We start from the raw sequence: 19,857 nt of genomic DNA, 5'->3' as shown, positions 1-19,857 counted from the left end.
ACTTAAATATAACCATCCCTGTTTTTATAGACGAAGAGACTCAGGCAAAGAGATTTAACCATTCAAGTTTACATATGTAGCAAGTTATGAAATGGGGATTTGATCAGTCTCTTTTGCTCTTATGTACTTCGTGTTCTGACACAAGGTTCTTTTGGGGGGGTTATTTAACAAATGCCTTTCATGATGGAAGCAAAAAATACATGTGAAATAAATAAATATCCTTACAGCATTTCTGTAAACTTGATAAATAAATTACTGTTTTCTTGTATGGGATAAAGTCTATTGTAATTGTAAGGATACATGCTGTATATATGATGCTAGATCAAGCTGGGGGTTTTGAAAGGCATTGGATTGAACAATTGTATGTTCTTTCTTCTGCATCTTATCATTTTTAAAGTTCTCACTCAAATTCTAAAGTCTCCACTGCCTAATCACATATAGTTAATATAATCTTGTGTATGAAGTATTTTATCCATTTTATTTATCCATTCTGTTTCTTATAATTTACCAATCAAAGAGTTCTTTGGAAGAGTTCAAGTCCTCTATTGGGTGTTTATAAAATTAGTTTTCAGTACTTCTTAAAGTGGAAATATTAAAACATAACTGTAGAAATATGGGAGTCATTGCAAGGGGAGTGCTAAATAGGAACATTAGCCAATTCATTAGCAAATCAGCTCACTCAGCTTAGGTTCCTCCAGATATTAATATTAATCATTTACGTAAGCAAAGGGATATGAGAATGTGAAATAGACTTTTCTTTTTGGACTATCTCAGTGTCGTGCGGGAGACCCTGCTCGCTGCGCCGTTTGTCGTGCGGGGCAGCCTGCGGAGTCTCTGGTCCCGCTCCCCACATAAGAACGCAGGATACGGTGAGGCCAAAAAGGAACACCCACGGAGCCATAGGTAGGGGAGTCATACCACTATGGTCTCACTGGAGGCTGGGCCCACAGGGCGCGACCTGCTGTCCGCTCCTCCGCCAACCGACCGACGACTCTCCTCCGTAGTCGCAGCAGTTATACCAGCGGCCAATCAGCTAACCGGCCACAGCCGACGGCCAATCAGCCACAGCCGATGGCCATTCACCACCCGAACCAGCACCCTTCCACGTGAGGCCGAGAGCCTGTAAACTATTCTCTGGGTCTCTGTCCCCACACTCAGTGATCTTCAATTTTCAGTGATCTTAGAGACTGTTGTCTTTTGATTGCTGTCTGAATCAGTTCTTGCTCTGAAGACAGGAAATATTGTTTGTTTCATATGACGTGTTTGTGAACAACTGCTTAGCTCTAAGAACTTTAACAATTCCCTGGAACTCAGATGTACCAAAACCAGACTGAAAGAAAGGTGAGCGAGACGCCTGATTGATTCCAAGCCATGGCCCCCTAGCAGCTCTGGTGTTAGAACAGACTTCTGTACATAGAACAGGAGTTTGATCATGTTTTATTTTGTTTTTTCCTAATCAGTCAGTCAATCCCTCTCTTTACTTTCTCTTCTCGTTCCTTGTCTTCCCTTCCCTTTCCTTCTTTTCTCCTTCCACTTTCCTCCCCTCCCCTTCCCCTTTACAGAGAGAATGAGCACTGAGTTTGATGTTTTCAATAAATATCCCTTTGGCTAATGATGTGTTTGTATGACTGCAGCAGCCCCTTCTCATTAAACAGCCCCCTTAGACGGAGGGGAGGAAATATTAAAATGATAGATGAGGTCTCCTAGAAAGCCATTATTAGTAATTTCATAAATAATGGTGCTGCTGATAAGACTTAGCAGGGAATGAAGCCAAAGGGCTGAAGACAATGTGACCCTGCAGCTACAGGCTAATGAATCTTGAAGACCAAATATTATTAAATGACTGAATTTGGCATTTCCAGTTGATGAAATCTTTACTTCTTTATTTTTTGGGTTTAGAGATAATCTTTGATCAGCACTTTTATTTACAAAAAAAGTTTTATTAGGGAAAATATCAAATATATATAAAAATAGAATATTAAAATGTATATATTCAGCTTAGATTGTTATCCATTCATGGCCAATCTTGTGTTAAATAATCGAGCCTCTGTTAATCCAAAGGTTTTAAAATGCATTTATTTTACTGAGTGTAAGCTTCTAAAAGTCAACCTTAAGGTGAAAGTCACATTATTCAAACTACACTTAAAAGTGTGTTTTATTTCTTTGTTTAAGGCTGGGAAATTTGTAAAAGCTGTCCCATATTCTTTCCTCATAGGACACTGAATCAAAAAGGAAATCAAAACCGAAATTACAGATTACCTAAGAATAAATGAAAACAAGAACTTTATGTCAAAACTTGTGGATTACAATTAAAAATTAAATTCAGAAAAAATGGAGAGCCTTAAATGCTTTTATTTGCAGAAACCCTGCATTAATACTTGTGGCTTGCTTGCGTTCCTTCCCAGTGTAATGCATGTGGTGTGGCAGTGTTGAAGGACTTCCAGCACTTGATCAGATTAGCACTGAGACGTGTATTGGTAAGACCCTCAGAACACTGCCCAATTAGATCCCAGTTATCATTGTTAAGAACCCAGTAGATCATATGTCTTCCATTTGGGGGTCATATGATACAGCAACGTATGTCTTTAAACCTGGAGTCATCTTGGTAAATTCACATTATGAAAGGCGTATGGGATTGAGCTAAGTGAACATTGGTTTCCTATCTCCCATCTTATCCTCTTTCCAGACCTTCGCTGTCTAAATAGAATGCCAGGAAAAAATCGTCAGTATTTTACATTTAACCTTTTTTCTCCTTTCTTTTCCCTCCTCAGCTAGTATAGTAGAGTTTTTCTAAGTAAAAGGCAGATAGAATTTTTGACCTTTATTGTACCCAATAAATTCATCATTGCTCATTTCATCATTTGGTAACTCAAGTAGATCATTGAAATATTTGTAATAATTCTTCACTTATAGAGAATTATTAGAGAATAAGATATGCATTATATATAATTTTTTCAGGTTACCCAAATTTAGTAAGTATCAATTTCTAAATATAATTTTGGATAGAAAACCAGATCACCCATCTTGTTACAATTGCAAATAAAAACAGTAAATATGTTTTGCGTGAAGGTTTGATACCAATTCCTTTGAGGGAGTCTCATAAGCTTTAATTTAAGTACATGAGATTTGACATGTTTTAGCCATTCATGGGTTTTGCATATTTCTGAATATAGTTGTAGCCTAAAACTTTAACAGTACTGGATAATGGCATTTCTGATTGGGCAGTTGTTACTATGATTTGGGTCTTACCTCCTGTTTTTAGAACCACCACCTTCTTCTGGTAGAGATCATGAACTTATTATAAAATAATTAAGATTCCCAAAAATGTACATTAGAATGAAGAAGACTAATAAACCAATCATCTAAATAATTGGATCTTGAAAACTTAATCCACAAATTACATAGAAATAGTTCTCCTAAAAAATATAACATTTTTCTTACTGTCAGAACTTTATGAAAAATTAACTTATTACTCCACATTTAGAAGCTTTGTCAGCTAACATATTTCCATCCTGAATGTAACTTCTGCTCATAATCATGTAGTTTTTAGGAAATTTAATTTTCGTAAATCATGGATTTCAGGTTCGTAAAAGATACATGGTTTGTTTATAAGCACATTTGGAAAGTTTTGTAATTTTAGTCCTAAAGGATCTTTAGAAGTTGGCTAAACTGAAGCTACATAAGGCATCTGTTGGCTTGCTGTCTGCCTCCTAACTAAATTAACACCATCCAACAGAACTGGAACAATGAGAAAGAAAAATGGTGCAATAAGTTCAACATAATGGACACTTTAAAATAGGAAGCATCTTCGATGGGGATTCAATTACCTCATTCTGGATGCTATGGAGAGACTTTATCCAGTTCTTTTTCTGACTTGTTTTATAACTTCAGGTAATTTTTTAAATTTTTCCTTGCAGTATTTTCATTTTTTATAAAGGAAAGCTTATTATATCTGCTTACTTTCTGCAAGAACAGTTAGGTAATGAGAAATTGTCTTCCTAAAATTGAGTTTATTAAAAGGTGCTCAATATGAAAAAAATAAACTTTAATAAGAAGAATGAAAAAATAATAGTTAAAAAAATAGAAATGGGACATATGTCATAGAACAAAGGTCCAGTCTGTATTCCTAATCTTTTCAAACTTATAATAATACAATTGTAGAACAATGTTTTAAAAGGCCCTCATTATCATGGTATTTTTTTTTAACAGATAGTTAGATAAAGTTATTAAAAGCACCAAGCTTAGAAACTTAACAGGTCATTTACAAAGTTTAGGGAGTTAAAACACTGGCATAACGAGAAATGAATTTAAAGTTAATATTTTTCTATATAGTTCTACCTCTTTTGATCTCTCTTGTATTTTCCTTCAAAAGAATATCTTTCAGTTTTTTTCATTCTATTCTCAGTATTTTGATTTCTCCTTTACTAAGAACTTCACTAAAAAGTGAGGTTTTTGTTTGTTTGTTTGTTTGTTTGTTTGTTTTTGCCATCCAAGAGCTTACTGTGGCACAGTTGACTTGAAAAGATAAGAAGATAGAAATTAATGCTTTCTCAATTTTCCTTATATATCTTTCAAAAATATTAACTTTGTGACAAATTCCTCAAAATAATTTTTTAACCTGTTTCAATGTATGAAAATGTCCGTTGCTTCCACCTCATTCTCCGCAGTTTGAGCAGGAGCCGTTTTACCTTATATGCACTTTCAGTTTCAGGGTCTTCGAAGGAGAAATTGTGTTTTTGGTTTCTAAAGCCACCCAATACTGTGACGTTAGGACCCTCCCACAGTGACATGGCTCCTTAGCATTCTCAGTTGCTCCCAGACTGGGTCATTCTCACAAAGATGATGTGCTTCTCCTTCTTGGGGCTCAGACCTCCCAGGATCTGAATCGCTATGGAATGATGTTGTTTATATGGTCCAGAGGTAAGACCTGTCTTCGCATGTGAGAGGCCCTGGCTCCCCATTTCACAGATTAGGATTGCACAGGAAGAAAAAAGATTGAGACTTTCAAACAATGACCAAAAGGTTATCAGTTCGACATTAATGTTTATAGCTGTTAACTCCCAGTAGGTACTTAGCAGTCATTAAACTAGGTCGTCAGCTAAATCTAGAGGACATCTTGGGAATAAATAGAGTACTTATTAATTTAATATAGAATCAAAATTGTTTTGTAGTCTTCCACCTAACCCTCCAATACTTGCTTAATAGGACACGTGTGTTTGTTATACCTAGGATACTCTTAAGTGGGTTTTGGAATTCTTTGGTGTTCTTGTTTTTTTTTCCACATTCAAATTATTTACTAAGTTATTTTTTGATCTGTGGATAAAAACACTGCTAAGTGATTTCAGTGTATTCCTTAATGATGTTCTTTCAATCACCGTGTCGCTCTGTGAAAATTCTACCCAGCTGTCAGAGATAGCAGTGTAATTACAATAATTCTGTAATTTGCTTTTTAGAGCCTTGCAGACAGTGGGAGGAGATTATGGAGCAAGTGTACTTTTTCTGCCCATGGTTCTAGTTCTCACATCCTCCCGCTTCCTTCCAGCCAACCCACACACTCTTTGAGGAATCAGCAAATAAAATTTCTGACAACAACTGTTTCCTGTTTCCAAAAGAAGCAGTGATAATTTCATGTTCTATGGGAATGAGTTGTTGAGGGGACTGATATATTTTAGTACATGGAGACACATAAAAGTGATTAATACTTTTCCTTTTGTATTTTAGCTGTCACTTTTGTTGTGATTATCTAGGGATCTACTAAAAATAATATAAACCTTAAGAAAATTCTTTGTGATAGTAAATGAGATATATTTTCCCACCATTAGAACATTAGTTTGAACCAACCATATGAAATTTCTGTGTTTGTAGGTCACACATGGGCAATTTCATGTGATTCTAATACTTTTGTCTCAGTGACCCAATGGCAGAGAGAGGTTGTTCATGCAGAAAATAACTTAACCTTGCATTTTAAAATATTGTACTTATTCTGTTTCTGGATAATATACAGGACCAGAACTCCAGTGCTTAGTTGTATTTAATAAATTCAATTAAATAACTTACTTACAGTATAATAATAATTAATCATTTTAAATTTTTACAAAAAGTTTTCTTATGTCTGTCCTGGAGTACGTCTTCAATCTCTTTATACTGATATTCTGTAGGAGACCCTGATAAAAAAGAGTGAACTCAGCCAAGATTTTTGATGCTTGTTTTCATCTCTGCAGAATTACAAATAGACTCTATGAAAACTGAAATATAGCTTCAAAACAGAGCTAAGAATAGCAGCTTTTCTCCTGCTGTCCATTTTATTAATGCAGCAAATAGAAAGATCAGAGTGTCAGTCTATCTGACCTTGTACAAAGAAGTTAACCTATCCCAAAGTGCCTCATTTATAACCAAAAAGAAACTTAGTCACATATTGATTGTACTTTAGGAAAAGAAAGCATGAAAATTTCATACTTCTAACTATTCACTTAATAAATGCTTATTAATTTCCTGTGCAAAGTTAGAGTTAATGACCTATAATCAATTTTACGTACATCAGGATTTATTTTTTACTTGAAGCGATGAGGTTTCATAAGAACTAGGAAGACACTATTGAATGCAATTTATACTTTTACAAATGAGAGAATCAGTGTTAATAGCTAGGAACAGAGTTCATTTTTCCTATTTGAAATTAATTGATTTCTTTTAGTGCACAGGTACTGATTAATCAGAATAGATGTGATCAGTCAGAACAGAGGGTATTGTAGCTGGATAGGGCCTTGGCGATCCGCTGTTGTGTTTTAAGTTGCTAGAGGATGATGGTGGATGGGGTGGGGGAGGGTTAGAGAGGGGATAGGGTGCTTCTCATGAGGAAGAATTAAGTTATAACTACCTGTATAGCCTTGCCACTACCTGCCAGTGGACCATCAACCCTGATCTTAATGCAGATCATGTGATAAATTTAAAGTGGTGAAAAATTAAGATGCTGCGAGAGCACCCAAAAGAGGTCCCTAATATAATGTTGTTGATAGGATGGGGCAGAGGCATGTGAACTTTTGGTGAAAGTCATCACGATTTGATACATAAAAGGTGAGCAGGAGTACACTTGATAGAATGAGGGTGGGTGGGACCTTATGATACAGTAGGAAGCCATATGCTGTGTACAAGCAGCTCACTGTTCCTGGCATAGAAATGGAAACTGGAGTGTAAGGAAATGAGGCTGAGGCCAGGTTGTCCCAGGCTTATATGCTAGACTGAGGTGCTTGGACTTTACCCGGAAGCACTGGGGAACCAGTGAAAGGTTTTAAGCAGAGGAATGATGTAAGATGCTTATTAAACAGAGATTTTCATGGCTGTGGGTTGGAAGGATTCGAGAAGGACAGGCTGGACACAGGTTCACTAGTAGCGCTGTTGTTAGAACACTAGGGAGAAACCATTAGGATCTTAGGTGGCATGAGAAAAGGTCAAGTTCAAGAAATATAGGGAAAATCGGAGTTCTTTGTGTTTGAATGACTGATTGATTGTACATAGATAATAAAGGAGAGGCAAGAGACAAAGACGTTTCTGATTTGGACCTTGAGGTAGATGGTTGGCTACTAACTGAGATAGGAAATCACTAGGTAGGTGAGAGATGCCTTGATAAAGATGCTAACTTGGTTTGGACCACACTGAGCTGAGCCATGTAATAGTTAACATAATATAAGTTTTTATTTCTCACACACATAGAACCAAAACGAGTATCCCTGACTGACTGGCAGTTCTCTGTGCGGTAATTTTGTGATTGAGATTCCTTCCGTCTAGAAAGAGGAAGAACATGGAGCATTGTTCTTGGAAAGTGTTATGGTCCAGCTCTGTTATATCACTTTTACCCACTTTCCATTGGCCAGAAATTATTCATTTGGAAGGTTGGAAAATGTGGCCTAATGATGTGCCCAGGAACAAGAGGATGCAGTGTTGGGAACCAGCTAAGAGAAGCTTTGGGATATTGACATGTAGAACTCAGAGCAAAGATCTGAGCTGGAAATGTGGTTTTAGGAATGATCAGAGACAGGGTAAGTTTGTATCCTGAGAGTGCATGAAGTTGCTCTTTGAGAAAAGAGCAGGAGGCCAAGGACAGAGCTTTTAAGTTGATGAGGACGCAAAGGTGACGTGGAAACAGGATGCTAGGGAGGAGCCTGAAAGCCCTGAAGTCTGAGGTGTTTTGCCATGGAAGCCCAAGAGTAGAGTTTCAGGGAGTTAGTGGAAAACAGCATAAAGTGTAGTTAAAAGGTCCAAAAATGTACTAACATAAACACACATTTGTCTACTGAATCAAATGATTTAATATTAGAGACCTGATTGAGTACTCACTTCAAGGGCATGGTCAATGCAGAAACCAATTTCAGTGCATTGAGAAATCAACAGAAAAGAGCTATAGAGAGGGGGAGGATAGAGAACCTGGAGGGAGAGGATAACTAATAAAACAAGGTCCCCGAGAGAATAGGAACAAAAGAGAACTTAAAAATAAAATTTTGAGTTTATCCAACTACTGCTTTTTTGACATGCTCTTTTTAGCCCACATGATGATTGATAGCCAATATTTGTTATAAGCAATTTTGTTAACTTACCTAGCAATAGAGACTAAAATTATATTTTCAGTTCCATATTAGTTAATTTATATGATCATTTCACATGTCCTGGGAAATATAGTTACTCTTTGAAAAGAAAATCCCATTTTTCTTGGTTTTGAATACAAAGAATAACACAGAAAAAATAAATATTCTGCTGTAACTTTGCTATAACTTTACTAAACTGAGGCAAATTGTACACATTTTATTTTCTCTATAAAGGGGAGTTATACTACCTGTCTCTGTAGTTAAATGAATGTTATCATGCTTCTTAGTGTCCCTTTCTCTTTCTCTTTATATAGGAGCACGTTTAGAAGCCCTTTCTTTTTCCTAGGGCATTTTCAATAATGGGGAAGTGAGACAGAAATCAAGAGGTTTACATTTGGATTGAGATAGGTACTGAATGTTCTCCTGTTCAATATTGAGCAACAAACCCTAGTTTTATTAATAAATCACTCTACAGCTATCTTTCTCTTTTACTTCCAGGCGATTCACATTTTCCGGGGGGGGGGGGGGGCACATAGCATTCGTTTAAAATGCTTTAAAAATTATTTCTATATATTATAAGTTATTTCTTTTTTAAGACCAGAATATTTAGAGGTAACATATCTGCAAATAAGCCATTATTTTTTATACACCAATGATACAGGAGACGGCAAGAATGATTTTCAGTATGTTTTATATTTTATTTTAAATAGAACTTCACAGAACTGTTCAAAGATATTCATTTTACCTTTTTGTAAAACCCTTAAAATATCACTAAAGGTCATGTTTCGAACTTAAATTGCTGTTTCTTTGGGAATGCAATTTACTATTTGTACTTTGATGCATGGAGGTTTTTTAATGTTATTGCATCGTCAGCAGACTTACTTTCTTCAAAATTATGATAATTAAGAAATGGATCAAAGTACATAGAATATATTTAAAATAATGATTTTAGTTTCAATCTATTTTCTAGAAAAAAGCTAGATAATTATGTTCATCTTTTATTTCTGATTCCTATCTTGGTACCTGGTTTATAATAAACCCTGAATAAATATTTATGAACTCAAGACAATACTTGAGGTAGTATTTTTTTTTCCCTTTGAAAAGACATGTAACTGTCATGACAGAGCATACAGTATTTCTAGCTCACTTTTTTTTTTTTCAATATTCTTTCCATACTTGATGTCAGGGTCAGTCCTTAACTGCAAAAAAATGAGTTAGCTATGAAATGAGTATCCAGCAATCATCTCTCCATTATGCTAGCCAGAGTACATTACTAAAGTTGCACCATTCAAGAAATGTATATTTGTTGATGAGGTTTTAAAGAAAGCCGCACTTTCTGTCACCCTGACCCAGTGCTTCAATCATATCCAGTGCTTCAATCATGCCCAGAATCCTTTCTTCATTTTAGGCCTATTTTTTTCCAAGTATCACTTTCCCTCTTGTGATTTAAAGATATATTTTTAACTCCTTAACTCTCTGTTTTATCAACTTGTTGTTTTGTATGTTGACTAGGATGTTGGATTTAGAGGAGGGAGGTGAAGATGGAGGTGAGGTCAGTATCTCATCTCTGTAAAATGTCAAGCAGTGTGTTGGACATTTGGATAGAGGTGAATGACAGTGCCTAGCTCAGTATCTGGCATATAGCCACCTCCACATATCCCCTTCCCTCAAGGAATAGTAGTTAAACATCCCCTTAAGAGGCCTGCTGTGTTGTTCTGTAGCTGGACCAGTTGGTTTTAATTCTACACTGAATTCTGACACTTCTGTTGAACTCATTATATTAGTCATGCTGGCTGCTGTAACAAATAAGCCTCCCAATTTCAGTGGCTTAGCATCCTATATGTTTTCTCCCCCCACTCTTGTTGAACAATGCAATGTAGTTCCAAGTTAAGTGGGTTCTGTTACACACAGTCATTTTAAGATCCAGGCTGAAGGAAGCTCAGTTATTTTCCAAGGTCACCTTCGATGTCAGTGTCCAGTTTACAGAAAGCAAAAAAAGTCGAAGAATTGTATGTGAGAGGTTTTTATGGGCTAGAGCCTGGAAATCACAGATATCACCTTGTTCTTTTCCGTTGTCTGGCAGTTGGGCACGTGGCCACACCCAACTGCAGCAGAGAACTGGGAAATTACAAGTAGTTGGGTCCCCAAAGAGTGCCTGCTCAGCTGAGTTGAAGGACGGTGATGAATTTTTCACTTGTATTGGAGAATATGTCTTATGTAAGCCTGTTTTTTTCCTGCCAGTATAGATAGAATGAATCGTTTTCCTGTAGTCATTGATTCAGTTTCAGAAATCATTTGGGAATTGAAATGGAGGGAAACAATTTTTATTTTTCCAATACAATTAACATATCGAAAATAATAGAAAAACCAAATATTGGAAGGTTTTCAAGTTAACTTGCTAGAAATGCTTTCTATTAGGAGATACTGCTGTTCTTTCCCGTCTGGCAGACTACTTCTGTGAAACACCTCCTCTGTGAAATGCCCCTGTCTCTTTGTTCTTTGCTGCCCCAGACACAGTTAGCAGTTGCATCCTCAGTGTTTGAACATACCGATGTTAGTTTAATCTGTCTACACACTCATCCAAGCAGTTTTCATGCAAAAAAAAAAAAAAAAAGACAAAAGGAAAGAAAAAAGTTGAAATTTATTGTGATAGAATTACTTACTGAATAGCACAAGGACACAGGGAAAAGGCCTTGCCATGGGGTTGAGGGAGAGGTGGGGTATGTTTTCTTTTAGAGGAAGGAAGTTTAGTCTAAGTTTCTAATTACTCGTGGATGCGTTCCCTCCCTCAGACAATAAGGTGTATGAGAAAAACAAGCCTGTTTTGATAATCTCTAACTCCAGCAGCGAGTACAGTGCCAGGCTCATACTAGACACTCAGTGAACTGAATTGACTGAATGAAGATGTAAGTCAACAAATTTATAAACTTTGTTTACTACACAATTTTCTATACACTATTTCATGTACTCCTCGCACCAGCTCTAAGATAGGGCAGATACTCTTATTCCTGGTTGATAGATAGTGAACCCAAATTGAGAGAGATTTGTTGTTTTTCCAGTGTCACACAGTGGGTTAGTATAATAGATCTCAGGTATTCTGCACCTAATCTTGTGTATTTTTCCCTCTTGGAAACAAATATTTAAGTATGATAATAGTGCTTTGAAATTTGTAGAGTGTGCTTTGAAGAGGAGACATCAGACCACTTGAATCTCTTTGAGTGATGAAGGCTGCTGATTTACCCTGAGTCAAACAAGAATGTTCTTTTTAACAGAAACAAAGAAATTGTTCTTGCACCGTATTTTATAGCTCTTTATACTCCTGCCAGCACAGTATTTTGTACCCAGTAGGTGCTCTATAAATATTTCTTAAATAATTGACAATGGTTTAAAATGTGTAATTCAGTGTCACTTAAATTGAACAACCTTCCTCTTAGAGGCTGTCATAAGCTCTAACCTATAATCATTGTGTCACAGGGGACAAAATTTGTCTGTGGTATATTCTAATTCAAGGAATGCTTTTTTTAATTCATGACATTTTTAATAGATTAGCTTGGTTTCTGGTTTTCTTTGGCTTCGTCATTCTTCTAGCGCTTACACCCTTTGAGTCTGCCCAACGACACTCTCTGAGAGCTGAGACTGGCTGGGTATTCTCCTCACAGAAGATTGACACATTGTAAAATGGATTTGCTTTAGTGTCTTGATGCTGTAAAAATCTCAAACTTCCTTAGTATTGGAGTTTATGATGGACATTTATTGCTTCCATCTTTGTCTTATCCATATTTCATAACATAAGGTATCAATGTTGTCTACAGAAATATTATGACCCTGGTAACTAACTTAGTAAAATTGCAGCTGACTAGGCATGGCTTAGAGAAGTATAAAATTATACACTTCCACACAGATACTCCGATTCACTTCAAATTTACACGCCTAAAGACACTCATTTTGTACCTCCCACTCATTTCCTGTTCCCCGCCCTCTCACTCATTGCCAGCTGCTGCCCATCTTACGTAGTGGCCGGCTCCAACCCATGAAAGCATCCTGACTACTTGTTCCTTTCGTTTATACTATACATCTAATTCATATTCATGCTGTGTTGCATTGACCTCTAAAATCGAGGGATTCTAAACTGTTTTACTCCTAAAGCCAGGTGTGAGTGCATTGCCTAATCTCCTTAGTTATGAAATTATGGGAAAGGAGCCAGGAGTCCTGTATGAGTTTACTGTCAAATCAGCAAGAAGACTTAGATTAAAAAATAAATACAATTTTAAGGAGCTTTTCAATGTTAGAAGATATTTTTCTTTAAGATGCTTGAATAAAAATTTATTTCATCATCTCTGGAAACACTTTTTACAAAACTCTGTACCAAGAGACCGAATAGACAGTGGGAATTATTCAGAGTGTGGCACGTAGAAGCTGGTTGGTAAATGTTTAATAAATGAGGACATGGACAGCTGGCCAAAAATAGAATGGTGAAAGGATCCTGAACACTGCTCCTGTTTTCTTTTTTTATTTAACAGGAATATATCTTTCATTTTGTTTTGGCTTGTTTCTCTAAGAGCAAGATAAATGTCAAGTTTCAGAAAGACAGACCCACTTTTAATATTAATCATTACTAAGGAAACACCATTCGTGTCTCAGCCTACTACCTAGTGGCATTTAATTTGCAGGAAGTCCAGGAATACTTTGGAAAGGGTCTGTAATTGAAGACTCAGTGGTACTGATTATATGTTTAAAAAGGAAGAAATGAATGTCAGGGGCATGTGGATTTCAATCTCATCTTACTACACTAATGTGCCAGAATTCTGGAAAGGTTCTTAAGATTTTTCTCATCTACCTGTTGTCATATCATTAAGGTATCATCAACGAAATAATGTGAGCCACACTTAATAAAAGTGACATCACAGTATTTAGCCTGAACTTATCCTTTAACCATAGAATAATAGAAGAGCAGAATATTAAGGTTGTAAACCTTCATTTACTAAGCAATGAAGGTCAGTGATTTTTTTTTCTCTCACTAATCATTCCAGTGGCTTATTCTTACAAGTTAATTTTATTCTACTTCATACTAAAGAAGTGAAAGACAGAGAATTACTTATTTTCTGTTTCTGTTTTGCAGGGGAAGATGGTGAAAGGAATGGGAGGTGCGATGGATCTAGTATCCAGTGCCAAAACCAAGGTGGTGGTCACCATGGAGCATTCTGCAAAGGTAACATGTGCTGCTTTTAGGAAGTCACAGTATGCCAAAGTCCTGTGCACCAGGTCACACGGCCATGGCCTTCATTGTTTTCTCTGGCTTCTTCAAGTTGAGAGCATTTACGTTTTGAGAGAAAGGTTACATAAAGGCAGTTATTTATTATCATTTAGCTAAATGGTTGTTTACTTTGAGTGAAGCCAACCTCAGGGCATTCTTTGATTATTTGCCTTGAGCACACATTAAAAGTAAAAGCTATAATGTCTTCAAAGGCAGTGACAAGGTATCCAGGCACACGTGTCGATTCAGGTTTAAAGATGATTGGAGTCATTGCTAGCAGTGTGAAAATGAAAGACACAACAGAATATTGGTGTTTAACAACAGTTATTTTCAAATGGACAATATGGCCTCTTACCAACGCTGTGAGGAGCCATTTTGAGAAGGTGTTGGAAAATTGTGGGCTGGGTGATAGTAAGCACCCTTATTCTGAAAAGTATCATACTTTGACTTGAATAAATCCTCAAATATTATTGAGTGCCTGTTATGTGCCAGGCACTACTGGGATTTGGCAGTGACCAAAACGGAGCTTACATTTGATGATGACGATGATGATGACAGCTCCCACTTACTGAGCTTACCGAGTGCCAAAATCACACGAAACACTTGTGTTGGTGTGTACAAGCATACGAACTTGATCGTAAGTATCTTTCGTGGTTCCAGAGACAGTTTCAGACAGGCTAAGTAACTTGCCTGAGGTCACATAACTGGAGGAACTGAGATTAGATCTGGGGGTCTCTGACTCTGAAGCCCAGGCTGTAACTACAAAGCTATCTCTATTACTTTCTTCCTTGTTGCCGACTCGGGGTCTTTGAACCAGCTGAGCTTAATTGCCGTCCTGACCTGAATCCACAGGCTTCTGATGATTGAAAAGTTGATCTTGGGTGGTACCCTTTTCATTTTCTATGTCCTTTGTTCATTCTCCTTTAGTCTTTGTAATTCTTAGTTTTAAAATAAAATCTATCTGTTCATACCTTGGGACCAGTGATTTTGAGTGGAAGTGGTAGTTCATTGGCTCTGTTTTTATTTAGTGATGCAGCATCGTGGGAGAGCTAGAAGGTTTGCATCTGACTTGCTTCCCATGGGGGAGTGTACAGTGATGTGTGCCATGAAACGGTTTTGTTGTAAAAACTATAATAAATATGAAATTACCATAAATTGTTTAGTAAACAGTGGAAAGTGAGAAGTAGAGCATAAATATGGAACACTGGAAATGAGACCAACACAGGTGACTTCTGAGAGATGCCTTGCAAAAGCATTTAAAATACTTCATTTCAGAGGCAAAAGGATGCCAAGCATACAAATCAAATCCAAATCTTTTCTGGAACATAATGTCTATTTGGGGAAAACTCTTTCCGACTTTCCTTTTGTTGTAACTTTAATGTTTATGCATAGGCACTGAAGTCCTACTCATTTCAGATTATTTTTGTGCATTCGTTTTCAAAACATTCGGCCTGTATTTGGCAAATTCTCTCTCTCTGTCTTTTTTCCCCCAAATGTTTTCTTTCTTCTCAGCTGGAATTTTTGATAGCGGAAAAGAACCGGTGCTTCAAATTCTGATCAGAAATCCCTTATTAAAGCTTTTCACAGAAGCAAGCTATTTTCACCATTTCTTTTTTTCTTCTTCTCTAAGTGGGGAAATGGCATTGAGTTTTAGACCAGAGTTGAAGTTAGATATTTTTCCCTAAATTCTTTCATTTGAATAAACTAACAAAAATACAGTTGTGATTAAAATAATAATAGGGATTTGTTCATACTTAATAGTGAGTAACCTTGGAAACTAACCACAAGCGTTTTGTCGTCTTGCCACCATCACTTGTTACCTGTGATACCAATGTGTGGTTGCTATTATATATTGTTCACCTGGACTCAAGGTTATTGGCCCAGCTCAAGGCAACATGGGGACCTCACCACTTCTTTTCTGCGTCTGTTACTCTGGCTAGAGGTTGGTAGGGGCTGAAAAGGAGATAGGAGAGAGAGATTTTTCACTCCTGGTAACCTCTCTAGTTAATGATCTGTTCTTCCAGACATGCCAAGTAACTTCTGCTGCCTAACGATGAAGTGAACAGCCTAGGGGACAAATCCCTAGAGTTTCGTAAGACACAAGAGTGAAAAGTTTGCAAATACAACCTGAGAAAAGAAATATAATCTTGTATTCTGATGCTGCCATTCCCTCTCCCCCCACCCCCTTTGGTAAGTGGGTGGAGCTCTCAAGTGGTTTTCGGTGCAGCTTTCTTTTTAGTCCTTTTCTTCATCATAGGGTAATGGATGCAGGTTGCTTGTAAATATAACGTTATCTGACCGTTAAAAGCATGCTTTTTTTGTTGTTTTCATCAGACAAAGGAAACTCGTTCCTTGCAAGTCTTTGCAACCAGCAGCTTCTGGAATCTGAAACCTGTCTGCCTGCTAGTGCTGTCCTAGAGTAACCATAATAATGTTCCCCTGCCTTAAAACTACCTCTGGAGGTGAATGGCAGACACTGGTGTCAAATTGGCACCGTAGCATGATTTTCATGTAAGCTTAGACAGCAAGTGCAGGCACAGTTGCAAAGTAGCCAGTTTTCTGGTGTCCAGCCACCTTTTTTCTTGAGCTTCTTTTTATCTCTTGGCATGTCTTTCTGTCCTCTAAAAATGGGAATAAAACGAACGAAACGAGCAACAGTTTGAATCCTTAGTAGGTAGGTGCAAGGCGTTGTGCCTGGCATCACATATACTGGCTCTCATTACCCTCTCGGGGATCCTCTGAAGTAAGACTAGGATGCAGGTAGGCAAGAGACTTGTGTGGGTAAGTGGCAAGCTAGGAGTCTCACTCAGTTTGGTCCAGCTTGTGTTCACCATACCAAAGCTACTTCTGCACCAGCATCCCGCCCACATCTCCTGAAGCTTGAGTTTTCAGAATTAGATATTTTTTTCTTTTTCCTTCATTTTCCCTGGTCAAAGGTGTCCTTGCTTTGGAGAGATAGATACCAGCAAAGTACTTAAAAGAAAACAATCTGAGAAGCTAATTGTGCCCCTTAGAATCCATCTCCCTTTTTTTCCAAGTTTTACCTGGGCGCATACTGGCCCAGTGACGGACTATATTTCTCAGACTCTCTTGCATATAGATGCATCCATGTGCCCAAGCTTGGATTGATGGGATTTGAGCATTTGAGACATGTAATTTCTGAGTCATGTCCTTAAAGATAAAGCCAATTTCATTGGATTTTCTTTGTTCCCCTTCCGACCATCTGAGAAAGGGCTTAGCTGAAGCAGTAACCTTGGACCCAAAGTTGTAACCCACATGCCAAGGCTTACAGAGCTGCCCCACCACCCTGGATCCCTCCGTGCCCTTCCCCTTTGCTATGGGTTCCTGCCGGGACTCCTCATGAATCCGTCTTTGCCATTCTGCTCGTCTCACCCTCTGCACCTTTCTTGGGCGCTGTCCACATTTTTGGCACCGACTATTATTTTTTCACTCAGTGGCTCCCTGATCCTTATTTTCACACTGGAATTCCACACTGGACTTCCCTGATGAGCTCTAGAACTATATTTCTTCCATATTAGACAACTCCACAACCCTACCTGGTTGTTCCATACCCACCTCAACTGCAACACATACATAAGTGAAATCATTATCATTTCTCTTGAAAGTCTTTTTCCTTCTGCTTAGCCCAACAAGAGAAATGATGCTCTCCCAGCCCCCACCCTGGAAAGACACCCATGGTGCTTTCTGCCCCTCCCCCTACACCAAGCACTATAGAAATTGCGTCCACAATACCCCTGTAATCTGCTCCCTCCTGTGTATTATTTCTACTCTCCGTGTTTAGGTTCTTGTCACATCTTCCTGGATCAGTTACAACATTCCCAAAGTCCTCTTGCTGCCAGACTGACCCACCTTCCTGGTAATCAGGTACACCACTGCCAGAGTAACTAGTCTGTACCAAAGCTTGACTGAGTTAAGTCCACACTACTTAGTTCGCTTTAGCCCACTGACCTTTTGTGATCGGCTCCCGGCAGCCTACCTCCTCTGTGATTCCCAGGCTTCAGTTCTTCTAGGATCTCCACAGATGCACCATGTTGTTTCCTGTTCTTCAGTGTTAACACAGTCTTTTCCTTTCCCTTTTTATCTGGCTCACTCCTACCTTTACACAATCATTTGTAAGTGAGCCGGCATTTTATGAATTTGCTAGCTTAGTGCCTTCTATCTCTAGATATTATGGATGCCTAAATGAATATTCTTTGATGCTTTGTCTTGAAATTTGGTAGAATTACCTTATCTACTTTGCTTGTTTTTGCAGTCATAAAATATTTGTTCAGGACCAGGCACCATATGCTAGGCACCATGATGAGATCTGAGAAAATGACAAATGGAAAGATGTGGTCCTTCCTTTGAGCAGCTTGGAGTCTCCTTGGGAGAGTTTCATAGAAATCAAAACTTAAAATAAAAAAGTGTACAAGGTAGAGTACACAGAGTCGAACACCCAATTCCTTTGTAAGGGAGCTTCCCATGTAGCATTTGCATGGAGACCTGAAGGATGGGCCAGAGTTTGACAGGAACTGGAATGTTGCAGGTCGAGGGAATGGGCACTGGGGTGTAGGAAGGCAGTGTGTGTGAGGGATTTACAATTAGGTCTCTGTTGTCAAAAAGCAAGGGGAGAAGGGAAGCAGAGTTGGTTGGAAACACACACACACACACACACACACACACACACACACAGTGGCCAGAGTGATTTTTTTTTGTTTAAATATAAATCAATCACATCACTTCTTCCTCATCTTAGAAACCCTCCATAGCTTTCCATCGCACTTAAATTCAAGTTTAAAGTTCTTACCATTGTCTCTAAGTCCCTCCGTGGCTGTTGACTCCAGTCCCACTATGTGTCTTTTTCCATCCACTACATTCTCCCTTTTGTCCTCTGATCTCCAGCCATACTCTCTTCCTGTAAGTTTCTGGAGCATTCTGAGCATCCTCCTGCCTCAAGGCCTTTGCACTTGTTACTCTCTGTGCCTGGACTGCTCCTCCTCAGACACCTGCATGGCTGTCTCCCTCAGTTCACTTAGGTTTCTGCTCATCATAACAGAAAAGCTTTCCGTGACTTCTCTATTATATAAAATAGAAGTCTCCCCACTTCTGATGATCCTTCATCCCCCTTTTTCACTAGAATGTAAGTTCCATGAGGACAGGCGCCTCTATTGATCATAACAACTAAAGAGAATCATTCCGGATGCACGTTAGGACTCAATAAATACTTGTTGAACTCATTAATTCTTCAAATAATAATGATACTTTGAACATCTAGGGCACTTTTAACTTTTTCCATGCAGTTACATGTTTGCTGCCTCCATTTTATCATAACAGTACCTTGTGAGGTAGGTCTTATTTTTTCCCTTTGAAAGAGAAGCAATCTGAATTCAATAGAGATTAAATATTTTGATAAAAGTCAAGTGGAAAATTAAAAGCAAAAGAAAGCTGAACATCTAAGTATCCTGCCTCTGGGCCTCCATTTTCTTTTACTAAACTTTTCTATCCTGGCAAGTATCATCACCACTAACAATATAAAGTGTTTTGTTCTCAGTATTGTCTACTGAAAATGTATTCCTAAGGGTATAACTTTCAGAGCACAAAAGCAAAGAAATTCAGTCATTTGTTGGAAATAAGCAAAGCTTGGGTACATGAGAGCTCTATTTCTAAAAGAGGTTTAGATTTTATTTGTATTACAGTAGAAGGTCTGGATTCTGAAGGGATAAGAAGAATCATAATTATACTGTTAGGAAAAGTTGAGAATAAATCTTTGTGAGTAATATTTTTATTGAGTCCAATCTGTATCTGATAATAAATGTGTCCTATAGAAATCTTGAATGATGCTTTAGCTTGTCTTCGTTCTTTGTGGACAGGAATTATAAAAAGTAAAAGAGGTTTATTAATTCTAGTTATTTTGAACCAATTGTATTACCAAATGATTTATTAAAAAATCATTTTCTGGGAAACATTTTTGAGACAATTTTCAGAAACATTGAAAAGTATCGCCAGATAAAAAAGTACTCCTTTGTT

At 37.7% G+C, this 19,857-nt stretch overlaps 1 protein-coding gene across 1 annotated transcript in view; it reads left to right on the top strand.

Annotated features, from left to right (window-relative positions):
- OXCT1 (3-oxoacid CoA-transferase 1) overlaps window positions 1-19,857 on the top strand; it is a 115,959-nt gene that overhangs the window by 78,016 nt on the left and 18,086 nt on the right. Inside the window, exon 14 of the mRNA XM_019748541.3 lies at window positions 13,696-13,785. Coding sequence (XP_019604100.3) covers window positions 13,696-13,785 — 90 coding nt within the window. The remainder of the gene's footprint in view (window positions 1-13,695; window positions 13,786-19,857) is intronic.

The sequence above is a fragment of the Rhinolophus sinicus genome, chromosome 3 (genome assembly GCF_057876585.1).
Source record: "Rhinolophus sinicus isolate RSI-liver-muscle chromosome 3, RSI-T2T, whole genome shotgun sequence".
Taxonomy (NCBI): domain Eukaryota; kingdom Metazoa; phylum Chordata; class Mammalia; order Chiroptera; family Rhinolophidae; genus Rhinolophus; species Rhinolophus sinicus.
This window is presented reverse-complemented; position numbering and strand designations above follow the sequence as displayed.